This window comes from Capronia epimyces (assembly GCF_000585565.1).
Source record: "Capronia epimyces CBS 606.96 chromosome Unknown aczIQ-supercont1.3, whole genome shotgun sequence".
NCBI lineage: Eukaryota > Fungi > Ascomycota > Eurotiomycetes > Chaetothyriales > Herpotrichiellaceae > Capronia > Capronia epimyces.
The window spans coordinates 3,083,217-3,101,099 of NW_006912906.1; the positions used below are offsets into that span (position 1 = coordinate 3,083,217).

The 17,883-nt window shown below is 52.2% G+C and overlaps 9 protein-coding genes across 9 annotated transcripts; 5 read left to right on the forward strand and 4 right to left on the reverse strand.

The window, feature by feature from the left end:
* Nucleotides 1-54: 54 nt before the first annotated feature.
* Nucleotides 55-719, forward strand: A1O3_04385 (ubiquitin-conjugating enzyme E2 C; the record flags this gene model as incomplete). Its single annotated transcript, XM_007734514.1, has 3 exons — nucleotides 55-170; nucleotides 236-568; nucleotides 620-719. The coding sequence occupies 3 exons, from the start codon at nucleotides 55-57 to the stop codon at nucleotides 717-719; spliced, it is 549 nt and encodes a 182-aa protein (XP_007732704.1).
* A 348-nt stretch (nucleotides 720-1,067) lies between these two features.
* A1O3_04386 (uncharacterized protein) lies at nucleotides 1,068-2,344 on the reverse strand (the record flags this gene model as incomplete). Its single annotated transcript, XM_007734515.1, has 3 exons — nucleotides 1,068-1,873; nucleotides 1,982-2,048; nucleotides 2,186-2,344. The coding sequence occupies 3 exons, from the start codon at nucleotides 2,342-2,344 to the stop codon at nucleotides 1,068-1,070; spliced, it is 1,032 nt and encodes a 343-aa protein (XP_007732705.1).
* Nucleotides 2,345-4,082: 1,738 nt separating this feature from the next.
* A1O3_04387 (uncharacterized protein) lies at nucleotides 4,083-4,835 on the forward strand (the record flags this gene model as incomplete). The annotated part of the gene is made up of 1 exon (XM_007734516.1): nucleotides 4,083-4,835. The coding sequence occupies one exon, from the start codon at nucleotides 4,083-4,085 to the stop codon at nucleotides 4,833-4,835; it is 753 nt and encodes a 250-aa protein (XP_007732706.1).
* An 881-nt stretch (nucleotides 4,836-5,716) lies between these two features.
* On the reverse strand, nucleotides 5,717-9,277 carry A1O3_04388 (Cu2+-exporting ATPase; the record flags this gene model as incomplete). The annotated part of the gene is made up of 1 exon (XM_007734517.1): nucleotides 5,717-9,277. The coding sequence occupies one exon, from the start codon at nucleotides 9,275-9,277 to the stop codon at nucleotides 5,717-5,719; it is 3,561 nt and encodes a 1,186-aa protein (XP_007732707.1).
* A 926-nt stretch (nucleotides 9,278-10,203) lies between these two features.
* On the forward strand, nucleotides 10,204-11,230 carry A1O3_04389 (uncharacterized protein; the record flags this gene model as incomplete). The annotated part of the gene is made up of 2 exons (XM_007734518.1): nucleotides 10,204-10,450; nucleotides 10,527-11,230. The coding sequence occupies 2 exons, from the start codon at nucleotides 10,204-10,206 to the stop codon at nucleotides 11,228-11,230; spliced, it is 951 nt and encodes a 316-aa protein (XP_007732708.1).
* A 721-nt stretch (nucleotides 11,231-11,951) lies between these two features.
* On the reverse strand, nucleotides 11,952-13,205 carry A1O3_04390 (uncharacterized protein; the record flags this gene model as incomplete). The annotated part of the gene is made up of 3 exons (XM_007734519.1): nucleotides 11,952-12,188; nucleotides 12,249-12,993; nucleotides 13,045-13,205. The coding sequence occupies 3 exons, from the start codon at nucleotides 13,203-13,205 to the stop codon at nucleotides 11,952-11,954; spliced, it is 1,143 nt and encodes a 380-aa protein (XP_007732709.1).
* Nucleotides 13,206-13,974: 769 nt separating this feature from the next.
* On the reverse strand, nucleotides 13,975-15,473 carry A1O3_04391 (histone acetyltransferase; the record flags this gene model as incomplete). Its single annotated transcript, XM_007734520.1, has 3 exons — nucleotides 13,975-13,989; nucleotides 14,042-15,124; nucleotides 15,348-15,473. 3 exons carry the CDS (start codon nucleotides 15,471-15,473, stop codon nucleotides 13,975-13,977), a joined length of 1,224 nt encoding a protein of 407 aa, XP_007732710.1.
* A 643-nt stretch (nucleotides 15,474-16,116) lies between these two features.
* Nucleotides 16,117-16,507, forward strand: A1O3_04392 (uncharacterized protein; the record flags this gene model as incomplete). The annotated part of the gene is made up of 4 exons (XM_007734521.1): nucleotides 16,117-16,228; nucleotides 16,279-16,308; nucleotides 16,356-16,410; nucleotides 16,462-16,507. The coding sequence occupies exons 1-4, from the start codon at nucleotides 16,126-16,128 to the stop codon at nucleotides 16,505-16,507; spliced, it is 234 nt and encodes a 77-aa protein (XP_007732711.1). The 5' UTR covers nucleotides 16,117-16,125.
* Nucleotides 16,508-16,590: 83 nt separating this feature from the next.
* Nucleotides 16,591-17,691, forward strand: A1O3_04393 (uncharacterized protein; the record flags this gene model as incomplete). Its single annotated transcript, XM_007734522.1, has 1 exon — nucleotides 16,591-17,691. One exon carries the CDS (start codon nucleotides 16,591-16,593, stop codon nucleotides 17,689-17,691), a length of 1,101 nt encoding a protein of 366 aa, XP_007732712.1.
* Nucleotides 17,692-17,883: the final 192 nt, after the last annotated feature.

The following is a 17,883-nucleotide window of genomic DNA, read 5'->3' on the forward strand; positions in this document are numbered from 1 at the left end:
TGCGGACGGCCCAAGCACTTTGAAGCCGATATATTTCAGTTGCCTTGTATGAGCATGGACTTTGCCCTCGAGGACACCCAGAACGCTGCCCCAGGATTGCCCAGCATGGCCGAACAGCAGAAACTGGCCGTAGCGCCACGCAAGGCCGATACCCAGAGTGTGACCAAAAGGTACCATCTCAGCTCTCACCGCCATTGAGGAGGAGGATCAGAACAATGTGCTAACCAGCTCATAGACTCCAGTCCGAGCTAATGACCCTCATGATGTCGCCCACGCCCGGCATCTCAGCCTTTCCAGACGCCGACGGCAACCTGTTACATTGGACCGCCACCATCGTCGGACCGAAAGACACTCCCTACGCAGACCTCAACCTCAAACTCAGCTTCGAGTTCCCGGGCAACTACCCCTACACGGCCCCTACTGTTCAGTTCAAGACACCCATCTACCATCCGAACATTGACTTCAGCGGTCGGATATGCCTCGACATCTTGAAGGACAAGTGGAGCGCAGTCTACAACGTGCAAACGGTGTTGCTAAGCTTGCAAAGCCTGCTGGGGGAACCCAACAAGTGAGCAGATCTTCCAGGTCACCATAACAGGATACTGATGATGGGATACAGTGCGAGCCCCTTGAACAACGAAGCTGCCCAGCTCCATCAAAACGACCCCGAGGAGTACCAAAGAAAGGTGCTGGCTCGTCACCAGGATATTGATGACTGATTGCATGGAAACCGGAAGATTCCACCTCGACCCTTATCGTCTTCATCCTTGGAAAATGATGTACACGGCCACACGGTGCTTGGATCGAGGGCATTGATTGGCGTTGTTGGCAGGTCTTTTGATACCCCGGTTGGACCATCGGGCCGCGGCACGGTGTGGCAATAATACAGCATGGCGACAGGGTAGGCAGAGCCTTGAGTGCCCTGGTGTGGAGGGGGTTTATCGAATTAGTTGGAACATCCACATACCCGAGTAACACTGTATATCATGACATCCTTTTCCTGCTGCACATGTCGGACAAGCCTGATTTCCAATTCAACCCCCAGGGTGTCAATCGCTCAAAAGCTACTACAGTTCGTCAACGAAAAACCGATTCGATCCGTCATCTAGGCCCTCAAACAGTTCTACCCCCCAGCCCTTGCTCGGGTTATTGAACCGCGACCTTTTGTCCTGCGTGGCGATTTCCTCTAACTCATCCTGTGCGAAAGTAACATTGACGCCTCCTAGATTTTCGAATATGTATTTCTCGTGGACACTCTTGGGGATCACAATGGTGCCTCTCTGGAGCCCCCAGCCGAGAATTGCCTGGGCGACAGTGACGTTTTTTCGACTCGCCACGTCCTTCCAGAAGGGGTCCTCCAAGATAGAACCCAACTTGGGATATTTATCCTTGTAGGTGGGGTTCGTATTGGCCAGAGGGCTGTAGGCGATGACCTTGATGCCTTGCTCGGCGTGCCAGTCAACGAAGTCCTGCTGCTGAAGGTACGGGTGGGTCTCGAACTCGTGGGCAAAGGGTCGGATATCGGCGTCCTTGAGGATGATGTCGAGCTGGCGTGGACTGAAGTTAGAGACGCCAATATAACGGGTCAGGTTGGCGCGGACAAGGTCCTCCATCGCCCGCCACGTTGCTAGAATGTCTATATCTTGGTCGATGATGGTCCGGCCTGGCTCCGTGTCCGGCAGGAACGCCACCGGCCAATGCATCAGATACAGGTCAAGGTAGGGGATGGACAGATCGGAGAGCGTCTTCTTCAGAGCCGGAGCGACTCGTTTGGGTCGATGGTCTGTGTTCCACAATTTCGAAGTCACCCAGTATTTGTTTCGGGGCGGGGCCGTAGAGGGTTTCAATGCTTGACCGACGAAGTCCTCGTTTCCTAAATCATGTTATAGCATGTCAGTCCGGGCCAGGGGTGGAGGGTGATATTTGACTTTTACGGCCGGTCCATAGCCAGACCAAAAACACTTCTGGTTCTTCGACTTACCGTAAGCAGCCGCCGAGTCTAGATGTTTGTATCCGGCGTCAAAGGCATATTGCACGGCGTGCGTTGCCTGCAGAGGATCACGCGGCACGGTTAGTGGGCATGTTGCCTTTGATTCACGGTTTTACTTTGTCCCTCCCATTTTATGTCGCAACTCAAGCATCGAGCCGCTACTAGACCTAATTATAATTCCCACTTCCCACTTACCTCTTCATCTTTTGAGTTCCACAGCCCTAAGCCGATGGGCGGAATATCGGGCGATTTATGAGAAGAGTGGTGGATCGGGACTTGGCCTGCAGAGACACCGGGTAGGAGAGTGGGAAGGAGAACAAGAGCAGCGATGAGCTGGGAGTGTGCTGACGGCATTGTGTAGGTATGTACTTCGTATGCAAGACAAGTGGTTCGCCCTCGTTAGGCACCCTGTGTTCGTCTGGTAGCTGGTCGTCGTGAATCAGATCGGTCGGAACAGTTCAAGCAACGATGGATATACGAACAACTCGATGGCGATGGGATGGAGAAGGCAGACACAGACACCGTCGACGAATCTTTTGCTTAGCAGCATCTATGTACAAGCACCTACAAGGGTTCGTTAAATATTGGAAGTTGTCCGTTGTCAACATGTGACATGTGAAACGTGAATGTCGTCATCGGTCCTCTCTTCACGCAATGTGGAGGGCGGAGGGCCATGATTGGATAGGCCACGGCACGCTGTATCCGCCAATGATATCACGGCATGCTCGGGCGGGCAGGCAGGTCAGCGCAGGCTGCTGTTACTCGTACAGTGTAAGAGTTGAGAGATGAGAGGGAGGGTGAGTTGGCTTTATATAAGCGGCATGGCCATTTAGGAGTTGAGAGTCGCAGTCGCACGTGAGCTCGGGGTACCAGGTAGGTAGATTTTACTGTACTCACTTTGCACGGCGATGGGGAGCAGGACGAGGACAAGGTGAAGACCACTTCCACTTCCACTTCCACTTCGGCGGTGACCCCAACACCATGTCTTTGAGGACACACAGAGCGGTGGCTGGACGTATCCAAGACTTCGATCGATTGAATCCAGCGTCTGGCCGGCTCGCCTGGCTACCTGCTCCAACGCCTGCCACTCGTCCCTCGTCCCTCATCCCTCGTCACCGGAGGCCTAGACCACGCACCTCACGCGCGGGAATATCGAGAGTAGAAGGGAGAGAGCGTCATATCACCTATCTTTCCTTTCATGCCGAGACAGCATGGCCTAAAGGACTGGCGGAAGGTTGACATTCTCCGAGAAGACAGCGGCGTTGACCATACGGCCCTTCTCTCGTCGAGATCCTTCTCGCTGCGTCCTTTACATCGAATCTCACATCTCAGAAGAAGTAGAGAGCCGTCGGTTCCGAGATATGTACCTAAAGGTCCACGAACAAAGAGACAGTCAAAGGGATCTCGCTCTCTGCTCGGATCAGAGTTTGACTGCACTGTATCTGCCTTCTCTTCCGTGCCAGCCGAGAGCAGCGGTGGACATCAATTACCTTTTTATTTTCGTGGCAGAAAACCCCAGGTGACTCGCCCCAGCTGTTTTGGTCGGAACTTCTGAGTCCACCGGCTGCCTCCGCTCCTGGTTTTTTGCATTCAGCTGTGAGCGCCCTACGCCCTTAGGTTGACGACTACTTGGATTCGCTTTCAACTAACTGGCGGATCCGTCTCTTCGTCCCAGGAAGTGACCCTTCCGTTACGGTGGCGACTTCGAATTAGGAGCCTTTCCTTACTAGGATATTTGTCTCAATCTGGCAAAGCGCGGCCTCAGCCTGCTCGGGGAGATGTCTGCCCGTGTTGGCAATGGGCCAATCAAAGGTCGAGTTTGCCGGAATCGGGCCTCACAGCAATGTGTCGGCTCAAAGGCTGAACCGGACAAACTGCAGACTATATCCAGTCAGCTCCTGAACGGGTAGTTGCTGGCTGGATGTCATACTTGGGAAGCCTCGTCATCCCTGCCAGCAAATTGAGACGTGAAGGGCGAAGCCTAAGATATAAAGCCGTCTGGGTGCCCACGACAGTGAGTCCGTTGCAACAGTTCTGCAACACTCCTGCAATTACCAGCTTGCATTATCTTAACACGGCTCAACCCATAGTCATGGCTTCGTCAAAATTTCCCTCACTCCCAATCTCTCAAGTCACAATCCCTTCGACTCCTCTCATCGATGCGGCGTATTCATACGTCAAACAACACACCAGCGAGTGCACCCTCAACCACTGCCTTCGAAGCACAGCATTCTCCCTGATGCTCCTACGCAAGTTCCCACCACTGGCTGCTGCGAAGATCGACATTGAGTGTCTGGTGCTGTCAGTCTTACTGCACGACATGGGCTGGGCAACCACAAAGACCCTGTTGTCTACTGATAAGAGGTTCGAAGTGGACGGTGCTAACATCGCACGGGAATTCATCAAGTCCACAAACCCCGACGACCAAGAATGGGACAAGCACCGCCTCCAACTTGTCTGGGACTCAATTGCCCTTCACAGCACACACTCCATAGCCTGGCACAAAGAACCCGAGGTATTCGCCACGAATTTGGGGATTGTCGCCGACTTTCTGGGCCCCAACATTCCTCTTCCTGGGGGTCTCGTTACCGTGGAAGAATACAAGGAGATTGTGGCCGCCTTCCCGCGCCTTGGATTGAAGGATGAGGTGGTCAGCATTCTCTGTGGCTTGTGCCGGGACAAACCAGAAACAACCTATGACAATTTCGCGAGTGATTACGGTAAGATCTATGGGCTGGATGGAAAAGGCAACGGCAAGGAAGAATGGATAAAGACCTGTGATGAGAACAACACTGCCAAGAACTTGATGAACGGCTTGGCCAGCTGTGCGCAGTGGGAGGACTAAGGGTGGGATTAGTTCAAGAGAGGATCTCATTGACGCGATGCCGGCAGCAACAATACAGAGACACTCTTCACGCTGGGAGGTGTTTGCAGTGAGATGGATGATGAGACGGAGGAAGTGATGCTGATGGCAAGGACGATGTGACCTTGAGGATAACAAGGAGGCAGTGAGATGATCCCGAGGTCCTAGGTAGCCACCAGTCTCGACATATATACATACTGTACAGTACAGTATCAATCAATCATCCAGTCATGTACGGAGTACCTGGTATATATCCATCCATCCATACAGTACAGTATATGTTCTTCATCCCCACATTAGACTACCCACCTGGTAAGGTAGAGTACAGTATTTGTTCTTCATCCGCACATTAGACTACCACCCACCTTAGGTACCAGGACTCGGTCGGGTACGAACAGAACAGTCCGATTTGAATTTGAACTTGATTTGCGAGTCATCCGGACGGATGACGCCTATGAAAGTAGTACTGCTACTATTACTAGTAGTGTTGCGCCTGGTTTCGTCTTCGTTGCCATTGCAAGGTCCGAATCACAATTGGCCTTGGCCCTGCCGGCTTAGGCCCTGACAGCCCCCCTAAGGGGCTCAGCCTCGTGATACACACACACACATAGGTAACGGATTAATATAATAAGCTATTACTGAGTACTGTAGCCGCAAACCACACCAGCAGTTACGGACTATTTACTCCGTATATTGGCGACTATTAAGCTTGGTCTTTTCAGAACTCAAATTCAACTTGCAAGATTGCACGCAAACCTTCATATGCTATACAGTAAAAAGTATACAGAGTAATGACAGACAATTTCTCGGCATGCCGCCACAATGTTTATACTATATGACAAAATAACATGGTGAGTCCCGAACTAAACAGGCTCTACATTCCGAAGAGGAACATAATTGCCACGGTCGCGTTCCGCCGCCTTTCGCTTCGTCAGCGCGGCATCGAACAGTCCAGACACCAGGTCCCTCGCTGTCGCCACCACACCCAGATTCCGCTTCTGGCCAACCACGGGCACCGAGATTTTGGCGCCTTCCGCATCCATGGCCTCGACGGTCAACCACCTCGGCCGCCCCGCCCACCTCAGTGCAAGACTCGACAGTGTGACGCTGATACTACTAAACATCATTGCGGTTGCGCTCATCAGCGGTGGCATGTGATATCCCAAAGGCAGGAAAATTCCCATCGCGAACGGCAGGCCAATGACGTTGTACGCGCACGCCCAGATCAGGTTCATCTTGATCCGCCGGAAGATAACACGACACAGATGCAGTGCGGCGGGGATGTTCAGCAGGTCGTCGGATCGCATGATGACAATGTCCGCTGCTTCGACAGCAATGTCACTGCCGGAGACCAAGCCGATTCCGATGTTGGCGGTCGCAAGGGCGGGTGAATCATTGATCCCATCGCCTACCATGGCCACGACCTCGCCTTGAGATTGCAACTCGGCCACGAGGGCCTGTTTCTCTCCCGGGGATACTGATGCACGGATCGAGTCGGAAGGGATGCCGACGAGTCGCGCAATGCTGAAAGCGGTGTTGTACGTGTCGCCAGTCACCAGGGATGTGCTGATGCCCATCTTGTGCAGGGCTGCAATGGCTGCTGGCGCCGTGGGTTTCAGCGCATCTGAGAGCTCCAGGATACCGGCAAATTGACCGTTGATGGCTACGTAGACGGTTGTTATCCCGGTCTTGGACTTCTCTCTAGCGGCGGTCGCGAGGGCCGACGTCGGGTTGCCATCATCCTCGAACTCTGCTGGAATCGGGATTTTCTTGCCGTGCAGGAATTTCGCGTTGCCGACATACACCTTGTATCTGGTTTGTTCTGCAGCGGTCGAGTTCTCTAGCTCGATTATAGCAGAAACACCTTGGCCAACCGTCACTCCGAAAGTAACTACTTGGCCAGGGAACGGCTCTTCGTCATCGAGGTCAAGCTTTTCTCTTGACGCTGCGACCACAGATCTGGCAATGGGGTGTTCAGAGCCGGCTTCAGCAAGCCCAATGAGAGTCCACCATAACTTGACTCTCCACTCATTGGAGCTCCAAAGAGATGCAATGTTTGTATCAGCAACATGGAGCTTGCCGAATGTTAAGGTACCAGTCTTGTCGAGAAGGACGTGCGTGATTCGTGTAGCTTCTTCAAGAGCAGCTCCTCCCTTGACGAGAATACCTTGCTGAGAGGCAGTTCCGGTTCCCACCATTACTGCTGTGGGAGTGGCTAAACCTAAGGCGCAGGGGCAAGCAAATACAATAACAGAGATGCAGAGTTTCAGGCACACCATAAATTTGCCACCGCTCTGTCCGTCGACAAAGATTTTCGGTGGATTCGGCATGGTATGGCTGAGAACCATCCATCCGATAAAGGTGATGAGACCCAGCAGAATGATGACAGGGACGAAATACCCTGCGACAAGATCCGCCATGCGTTGAATCGGTGCTCGAGATGTTTGTGCTTCTTGAACCAGGTTCACGATCTGGCTTAGTTGTGTATCTTTTCCGGCACGAGTCACCTTGAAGTCCACCTTGCCAGCTCCATTAACCGTACCAGCGATGAGTGCGCTGCCCTTTTTCTTGAAAATGGGCATAGGCTCTCCAGTCACCATACTCTCATCCACGTAGCTCTCGCCGCGAGTAACAATCCCGTCGGCTGGAACTTTATCGCCAGGACGCAGAATGACAAGATCTCCGACTTCGATCAGTTCTGTGGGAATGACTTTCTCAATCGCAGATGGCCCCGATGGTCCCGAGAGACTATTATGCCTCGAAGAGATGGATGGAGTCTTTTCCAGGATCGGAGATTCAGGGACTGACCAAGCATCGGCGAGCTTCTCGGCATACAAAGGGTCATCATAGATGGTCGCCATGCTGGGGGCAAGAGACATCAAGCTGGAAAGTGCCTTTGAGGTCTGACCTTTCGCCCGGTTTTCAAGCCACCTGCCGAGAGTAATGAATGTGACTAACATGGTGCTTGTGTCAAACACCGTTCCTGGTTTGTTATGAGGTGGTATTAGAACCGCCACAACGACAGCAAAACAGCTGAAAAAGAATGCTGCCGACGTCCCCAGAACGACCAGGACATCCATCGTAGGAGATCTATGCTTCAGGCTCTTGTATGCTGACTTGTAAAAGCGCTTGCCAATGCCAAACTGCACTGGTACTGTCAAGGCGCAACAAATGACATCGCCTAAGAAGAGACCAGGTATAATTTGAAAGGCCCCGAAGTCCAGCGACGGCAAAAACATGGGTATGACCATGCTGATCAGTAAGACAGGAATGGCAAAGCCCAAGGATGTCAGGAACGCGCGCCTCCATTCCTGAATTTCTTTGGTTTTGGCCAGTGACTCTAGCTGGGCATTGTTGTCCTCGGAGTCTGCCACGAGCGCATTGAAGCCGGCTGTTTCGACGACGCCGACAATCATTCTGAGGCCGATCATAGCCGGATCATACGTGACAGTGGCTCGTGACGTAGACAAACTGATGACAGCGTTCTTGATTCCAGGTTTAGACCTCAGTTCGGTTTCCAGATCTGTAGCGGCCTTGCCATCAGGAAGCCCGTAAATCTTAAGCTGTTGTACAGTATTCGATGAGCCTTGCACCGCTGTTTCGGCTTGCGAAGATATAATCTTAGCTTCGAACCCAGCATCTTCAATCAGTTCGACAATCTTCTCGGAGGGTAAGGCCACTGGGTCATGCGAAATGACCGCTCGTTCTGCAAGGAGGGAGATGTTGAATCGCACCAGTCCTGGAGTGTTCTTGAAAGCCGCATCGATGGACGAGGTGCACGCCCCGCAGGTCATGCCTTCGATCGCAACTGTTGTCGTCCACGTAGAGTGGGCAGCAGTGTCTCCAGATCCAGTTCCTGTGGTAGGCTTGGTATTCTCCTGTGCTTTGGATTCCACAACGGTGGCATCAAAGCCGCGGTCCTCTATTATTTCAGCTAAAGCTTCGGCGCTGATTTGGTTTGCATCGTGCTGGACAATCGCGCGCTCGGCAAGTAATGATACGCTCAGACTCTTGACACCTGGCACATCCTTGAAACCCGCCTCTACCGACGAGGTACACGCCCCGCAAGTCATTCCTTTGATAGATATTGTTGTTGCGGTGATCTGTGAACCTGTTTCGGTGCGTGCATTGGAGTCATCTTGCTGGGAGACCACCGGCGCGGGCTCAGGCATGTCCGTCGAAAGGACTTCAGCATCGAATCCGCGGTCTTCAATGATTTCGGCAAGCTTCTCTGGCGGCAGCAGGACGGGATCATGATGTACCACAGCCCTTCCCATCATCAAACTCACAGACACTGCTCCCGCACCTTCCACGCCCTTGAACCCCGACTCGACCGCCGAAGTACAGGCACCACATGTCATGCCGTCTACCTTCAAAGTTGTGGTAGCCATATGGGCTGGGGGCCCACCCTGTAATGACTCCATCTTACATGTATCCAGAACTGTTTCCGGCGGCAGACTCTCCAGCAAAGATTTTATGCGCAATCAAGTATTTTATAGAGGCATTTTTCGGTGGTTCGGGTCGTCGGAGGCGAGAGGGAACCGTCGGGACACAGGGCAGAGTAGGAACGAACGGAGGTTGGATTCAAAGGAGTGTGAGAAAGAGAAATGAGGGCAAGCAGGTGAAGGCTGACTGTCGCGACGTTGTTTGGAGTAGTGAGGAGTGAGAGTAGAAGGTGAAACGTGAGGTGAGACGTTCTGCTGCTTACTATATCTTATGGCGGCGGCGGGCGGCGCAAGGAAACAAAAGGAGTTGGAAAATTGCGCCACTAAAAATACCCGACGCGACAGACGCCAATGCCAAAGTGGTTCCAGGTCCGCCAGTGCCTGCGTTACCCCAGATCTCTGTCTGTCAGTCCACGCGGCCAGGTGAGCCGATGTCGGTTGCTGATTCAATGCAAGACCGAGAGCCTGTCAGGCCACACTGTTCCAGAATCCAAACAACTAATTAATAACAAGCCAGAGGCGAGATTTATCTATACGGAACTGTACGCTGGTAAATTGCAATCCACATGCAGGACAACTAGCAAACACAGGCTGCTACATTATGTACCTATACGGAGTAGTGCTAGCACCTAACGGAAGCCAACTCAGGGCTCAGCACGCCTAAACCTGCGCAGCCTAAGGCCTGAGGAGCCTAAGGAACCCCTAAGACTTAGGGGCCTTCCCAACTTCAAATTCCCCGCGGTTCCTGCCAAGGCTTATGAGCTGAGGCTGCGGTGAGTCCCTGCCTGGCCTGCACTGCACTGCAATTGTTGAATGCGCGCCGCCTCGTCGATGAGTCCACTGTATACGAAATAGTCGACAAGACAACATCTCATCCGCCCTCACTCGAACCCTCAGCTACTAGTATGGATCAGTCTCAAACAAAGGCACTGGCAGCCCTACAGCCTTTTGTGCACCTGGCAACTACCACCAAATCGCCCTCTCCGCGCTTTGTTGCCGAGCTGATCAAAAGCGCCTTATCCGCACCCGGCACATACATTTTCACTGAACTCCTCCAGACACCAGCGTGCCAAAGTCTTCGTGGAACTGAGCTGCTGCCATGGTTGACCTTGCTAGAGGTCTTTAGCTGGGGCACCTACGAAGAATATACAGGTATACCTCCCAGATTCTCCAAAACGTAATCGATAGCCACATGAAGGTTAACGTTGCTTTGCTTGTTCGACGACAGGCGTTCCAGGTCTCCCTGAGCTGGATGAACCTCAGACTCTGAAACTTCGTCAACTAAGTCTCCTTACACTGGCCTCCCCGTTCGCTCCGGGTAATAATACAACCACCACCAATGCCCTCACCTACCCATCTCTCCTCCAGTCCTTGGGCCTGCCAGACGCTGCGAGCCTCGAATCGCTAGTCACTCAATCGACCTACTCGGGCCTCCTCACCGCACGACTCTCGCCCACATCCAATCCCCCGGTCGTCAACATCACTTCTGTCGCTCCACTCCGTGATCTGCGGCCTCAATCCCTTCCAGCGCTCCTCCAGATTCTGCAAACCTGGGAATCAAGATGTACATCCGTGGTGAGCGAGCTGGAAGCCCAAATCTCCGCCATACGCCATACAGCTACTCAGCGCAATGCGACGCAACAGAAACGGCAGGAGGTAGTTGACGCGGCGGTATTGAGTGACAGACCTCTGGATACTGCCGACTTCAAGAATGGTTCTCGCCTGTCACGGGGAGTACACAAGTTGCCTAGCAAGCGCGATATAGATCAGCAGATGGAAGGTGAAGGCGGGGAGCTCACTGATGACGATGGCCGCATGGACTTGGACGAGGGCATGAGTGATGTGGGGTCTCATGCAGGCGGCGGTCGCGGAGGCCACGGTGTTGGGAGCTCAAGAGGTGCAAAGAGAAACCGAGGACGTGGAGTGAAGTGAAACGATCGAATGACCCCCCTTACACCCTATGCAAAGGTGTGATAATGTCGAATGGCTCGCATTTAGAAGGCGTCACAGGTTTAGATTTTGGCACTGGTCATGCATGGTCAAGGCCAGGCAACGACTGTATGAGTGACGATTAAACAAGCCACAACTTCTCCTCCCATGGATAATCCCACAGAGAGGACTACCGTATCTATCATACCTACGTATGAAGGATATAGGTACCGGCCAGCCAGACTGCCTGGCACGGAGAACCGCTTAACGCGGTGATATTTGCAGCGAATTGCATAGCAATTAGCAGTAGTAGAAGCTCAGTCGATAGAAATCTAAAACAATGGGTATCCAAGCTCGCAAGTTCCTTTGTGTTTGTTTTGACCGCTTCGTCGACACATTGTGGTCTGGCCGGTCTGGTCAGTACAGCCCTGGCATTACTTTCTGAGACCACTCTCCCTCCCCTCCAGACACAAACAGCCGTGCCAGTGTCGCAGCAAGAGATAAACCAGGACGCCACGCGAAACGCGAAACGCGAAACGTGTCCATTATCTGTGCCATGGATTGCCTGCCGTTTGCCCTTCCGGTGCGTAGATACTGTTACACGGCCCGCCGAGCACCAGCACGAGCACACGCGCATTATCCGTTTCCTGAGCCTCCCTGAACGCCAAACGCCACGTCCCAATCGTTCCATCCATGATATCATGTGCTACCCAGGCGTTGCGGATCAGAACCTCGTGCCCGGCACGAAGATGAATAACACGCTGAGCGCAACGGCGACCGCGGCGAACATGAGTAGCGCCATGGTTGCGCGAGTCAGCAGCAGTCTGCGAACGAACGGCTCCCGCACCCTCGACCAGTTCATCCATGTGTACTCGCTGAACCCCAGGTAGGCGGCGATGATGTCCAGTTTGTACTGGTATGACACGAGGAAGTAGGCGCCGATGGTGAATGGGAGAATGACCTGAAGCGAAGTCAGCGGTGTGGAACAATGGAAGGCAAGAAGGAGATTGGGGAATCCTACCCAACACCGGATGCTTCTGGATTCGTCCCTCAAAATCATGTAATACCCACCCCAGAAGCCGGCCATTAGACTCGCAAGGCCGATGATCAGCCTTATCAAAACGCTCAGAGGAACTAGGTTGCCCAACGCTTTGGCCTGGAGGAAACCCGGGAATGCATCCCTCTCCATGGCTTGGAAGACGTAGTCTTTTGCATCGTCGAAGACTTCGGGGTCGTCGCGCCCCTCCTCCTCGATTGCACGGATTATCCTGTTAACCATACTATCTGGCAACACAATTTCTCGCTCCGAGCCCGGGAGAATAAAAGTGTAGAGGATCTTCTCTGCACTAGCTTTGATGTCGGCCCTAGCAACACTGTGACCAGGCGAGTTTGAATCGGTGCGCACTTCCGGACTCGAATAGCTGGGCTGGGGCAGTTGTTCGGATGGCGAAGGTCTATCTCCTGACGGACGACCAAATGTTCGTGAATGCGCAGAGCCCATGCTATGTGAAGGAGAATGGTCGACACCTCCTTCTCTGCTGCTAGGTTTGCGAGCTGCTCCATTGTCTGATCTCAAGATTGCCGAGACTCTTGACTCCTGACCACTCTTTCTCGTGTCGATCCCTTCGCCCAGGTCGAATCCTTCCAGCATTGCGGAAGACCTTTTACTTGTGGCTTTCTCCATCTCCGGGGTATCGACAAGCATAGAGCGTCGCAGTTCGCGAACATAATGCCGGCATAAGGACATATGCTGGGACACATCTAGCCTATAGTCAAGTCAGTATCTCATGCGAGCCATGTCGCAGATTCACACAAACCAGAAATCCAAGTAGTCCACCGAGCGCTGTTGATCGCGCATGTAGATATAGAACGAAAACAGGTCTACCGGCGCCAGCGTTCTTCTCCCCAAAACTTCCATCAACGTCGGCAACCGGTTGCGCTGTTCTAGCTCATGGTCTGGGTGTGTGTGGTGCGCCATTATTCTCACTTAGAGCTTGTGAATCGACAATAGGAAGTTGCCCAAGCGCCGCACTTTCTGAGATCGGGTCGTCTTCGCCGCTGAAGTCATACAATGACTGGCGTTTTGGTGAGCACTTCTGCGATTGTGGCGAAATGCAGGCTAAGAAGTGAATTGTCACGTCCGACAAGTATAAGATCAAGGTGAGGTGATGTCGCGCGAAAGGTGACGCGTGGTCAGGGCAATAGGGATCCTTTATGCGGCTGCAACCAGCGAGTGTGAAGAAGTAGTGAATGTCGGCGTCGGAAATCTTCAGCGAGCGGAAGGATCATAGATTTCTAACTCAGTGGCGATGAAATGTGTAAAGGAGTGGTCTGGTCTGGTCGTGTGTTGGGAGGAAGATGCATTGACAGGAGTGAAGTTGGACCTGGCTGCGCTCGGGCAACGACCTGCAATCTCGACGCTGACTGGTCCGGACTTGTCGATGCTAATCTACTTTGCTGCACATGTCCGGTTCCCCAATAGCCAAACAACTTTGAGGAGCGCTACTTTACAATCAATGCACATGGGCACATATACGCAGAAAGACGCTTTTTGATGTCTCGTTTCCTATCATCGTCATCGCTTCGTGAGCAAAAATGCTGCCTTCTAGTGCAACCTGGGTATCAAAAAACAAGAAAAGGACCAGCCAGCCACGGAGCCATGCCAGGCCTATGCCCCCCTAACGTGGCCTAAGATCCAAAAACGCCCTTCATCAGCAGACATTGGCATAGCCCAAAGCCTGGGCAGATCAATCCGCCAAGTGCTAGAATGAGGTTAGTACAGTTCCTCGAGCCAAAGTGACAGATATTACTCACCGACCACTCCGGGATATTCTTGATCTGCTGCCACATAAACTTCTCGAGTTTGTTGGCGCTCTTAGCATAAGGTGTACTCTCGTTGTTGTATTTGCGACAGTTGTCGAAGATAAGCTTGGCGTCTCTGATGAAGTCTTCTGGTCGCGGGTAGAGATCGTTCTGTAAGCGGTCCTCCATGGTCGATAGGTCCATGGGCTCTTTGATAACTTCATAGTAGTCGGGGACTTCGTCCTTATTCACAGGCTGAGCAAATGGCCACGCAGCGGTATGATTCTGCATATCGTTGAGCAGGTGGAGAAGTTGATTGTAGTTGGGACCGTGGCGAGGTTGGCGGGAGAGCTCATCCATTGACGGTGACCAGCCAGATTCCTTGATCGCAGGAATGGACATCGGGTCTATCTCAATAATGCCGTTTTTCCACTGTGCAGGCGGAGCGTGGACAATATGCGATTTGCTCACGGCCCGTATCTTCGCCATGACTGCTTCTTTCTGCTTCTGCAGCATACGTGGAACCTGTAGATAACGAATCCTGGGCAGCATGCTACATTGCATGATCGTTCCGCCTTCGTAATCTTTGATATAGCCCATCCAGATCGACTTATCCAAGGTAATCTCCTTTGTGAACCCTTGCTTCTTGAAATACCCGATGGCGTAATTGTCGGCGTAGGTGAGAAAGTACATGATAGGAGAAGTTGCCTTGACGTAGTCTTTAAGATGAGCCATGAGATGGGCGCCATATCCCTTGACTTGCTGATCTGACGAAATGGCGCAAAAGACGATCTCGGCAAATTTTCGCGAGTTGAAAGGTCTGTATGTGATTCCACCGACGACTTCCAGTGGTTGCTTGACAATGGCGATGGATAAGTGAGTCTTGTCATACACTAGTCGCGCAATATAGTCCTTGGGCATCTTGGGTAATTGCTTCTGGAAGATGCATTTCAGCCCAGTCAAGATGATATTGCTTTCGCGAGAATTGTCATTGTTGACCACTCTGAACTCGATGAGCCCTTGTTTCTCCTCGATGACCGCAGGCTTGTCGGGGAAATCGACCGGTGTAGGTGTAATAGGAGGATCGGCATCGGACTGGATAGTGGAAGGATTAGTCTCAGTGTTCCAATCATGGGTGGCATCAACGCAGGGCCAGCGATTGTCTGAGCCTCCAAACTCCTGCTCGCATGATAGGCATATCGTCGAGTTGGAATCGGAGGACATATTGCTTGGAATACGATACAAATTATCGTCGGGCGGAAACCGGGCAAGTTGCGGTCCTGAACCCATGATCAAAGATGGATGATAAGAAGCTTACCTCGTCGTGCTTGCTAAGGCTGTCAAGGACAGGAGACTCTGTACGAGCCTTCTTGGAGCGCGCTGAGGATGCTTCCTCTGAAGCTTTTCTCTTGGTGCCTTCCTCGGTGTTAACTGTGATGTCCATGACGTTGCGCACGGCGGTATGAGTGACTTACTCTCGGGATTTATAAGAGCCATGACGATCGTATGAACTTCATCTGGCAAGAGGATCCTATAGGTATAGGAGCAGTGCGTCCTCGAACGCTTCTGTCTCTGGCAAAGGAATCGGCCGAGATGGGAACGCGTGAGAGCGTCAAAAGATGGCGCTGACTCTACTGGAGCCGCAGTCGAGGGGCGCAGATGAATACTAAACGAACGCATATAATGCCGCTTTAACACCTACTTTGATAACTACAGCGCCATCACACGGTTACTAGTCGCTAGGTCGGTATGAATCAGATCTGGCTTAAAGCTAACGTGATAGACACATCTCCCCTTGCGTAGAATAAGAAGGAGCAGAGCCTAGAGCCAGATTTGCTGAGAAGGTGACTCGCCGAAATCAGGCAAAGACGCAAAGCGGGCTCAAAGCAGCAGCAGTTGAGTACCAAAGAAGAACACTGTTTCGGAAGACTTTCCTGAAGAGACGCATCAGCCAGTTCTCAATGACCACCTGGTCTGTCCAAAGCCAGACGTGAATACAACACTGCCAACAGTTCGTCCAGCTATCAAACAGTTCTTGACGCGTCACAGGCTACCTCTTACGTTCAGGTCCAGGATCAACCACGCAGGCCTTGTCAATGTCTCTATACGAAGTCTGGCAAGCAGCGGGAAGCAGCCCTTTCCAGCCTGCAGTTGGAAAGGACAGCCAGCTCACTATAGGCTTATTCCTGTTGTTCATCGGTGAGTGCAAACCATTCGAGTTTTCCGACTTCTCAAGCTGACTTTTGCAGGGTTGATACTTACCGGCCTTTTCGGACTGAGTACGAATATTCCTCACTGCTTCTTGTTTGTGCTGATTTGTCGCAAGATCGATCTCCTCTCTCGGTACCTCTCTTGGGAATTCCAGCCTCTTTAGCGTTTGGGTATGTACTGGCAAGGCAAAATGTGATATATCCATCCTGATGTTTGGATAGATTCGGCGCTGTTTACGCCATTTGTGGTTTCGGAGTGTACGTCTAAGAACCACCCATACTCTGGGCGCGTCCCTTGCACACTATACGAGCTGAGAGTCGCTGGATACAATCGTTTACTGGATCACACCAATGGTTGATCAACCTGTTTTCACTGCTGTCTCCACATCAGCCAGGCAGCTTCATACCCTGCTCCGGTGTATTGCCTTCTCTCAACGGGCGGAGGTTCAGATCACCCGTTCAGGTATACGATTCTCGGTGGAAGAAGCTAGAGTCGTCCAAGGCCTCACCTTTCTCGACAAGGCTTTGTTTTCGACGTTCAATTTGAACCTGGACGAAGACCAGCATTCATTGCCTCCGTTTTCAATCTCCATTGTCGCACTCCTTGAAACTCTTCAAATCTTTGGGATAGCTGAAACGAGCGCTTCTCGGAATCCTTATGGCGGCTTCTCGTCCTCGTATGGGAATGCATTCACTGCTCCAGCTCTCGCGCTGGGTGGGACCTGTCGTATCACGTACCAACATGCGGGTGCTCCGCTCACAATCACTATTCAGGAAGGGTCAGTCACAACGACCTGCGAGATGAACACGTATGATGCCCACGATGCCTATGAGGACGACGGAGGAATCCCACTTGATCGAAACGCCCTGTGTTTGAAAGCGATCATGCGGAGCACTTGGTTGCATGATGCCATAACAGAGCTGTCTGGAACGAACCCCACAGCCCTTATGTTAAACGCTTCGAACCGCTCCACGCCTTACTTCTCTTTGGAGGGTGAAGGCGGACCGTTTGGAGACAGCACGGTCGAGTTCATGCCGGAGTCAAAGAATGACCCCACGCCAAGTGGAACCCGGGGGAAGAAGCGACCTCTTATCACCGAGACTTTCTCTGTCGTAGCTCCTTCTGGGTCACATGGGAGGATCAGGCAGAGATACAAGTTTGATATGTTAAAAAGGGCTGGGAGGGCTATGGCGCTGGCAACCAAAGTGAGCGTTCGCCAGGACCAACAAGGAGTTTTGAGTCTACAGTTTATGATTGACCTTGGAGATGGCGCAAACAACGGCGCACGTCGCGATGACACCGATGCTGCTGCTGCTCCACTCTCTCCCGGAAGCGTTGCTTTTGTCGATTTCCGTTTCGTTCCATTATTAGGCGACGAAGAAGGCAGTGACAGCGATGCAGATACCGGAGAGGAGTTTGATGTACAAGAGCTAAACAACGTCAGCCCGTGAATCATAACTTTTCATGAGGTATACAAACTTTTCCAGGTTACATATGCCATTTGACTTTTCACTGTTCTGCTTTCACTTCATACTCAAAGCTGAATGACCCCTATTGGTGGCACTGAGGATCTAGCCTTGGATTGTTCCTCCCTACTGTCAAACAGTGAAATCAATCTGGGCAAAGTCAAACATTACTTACAA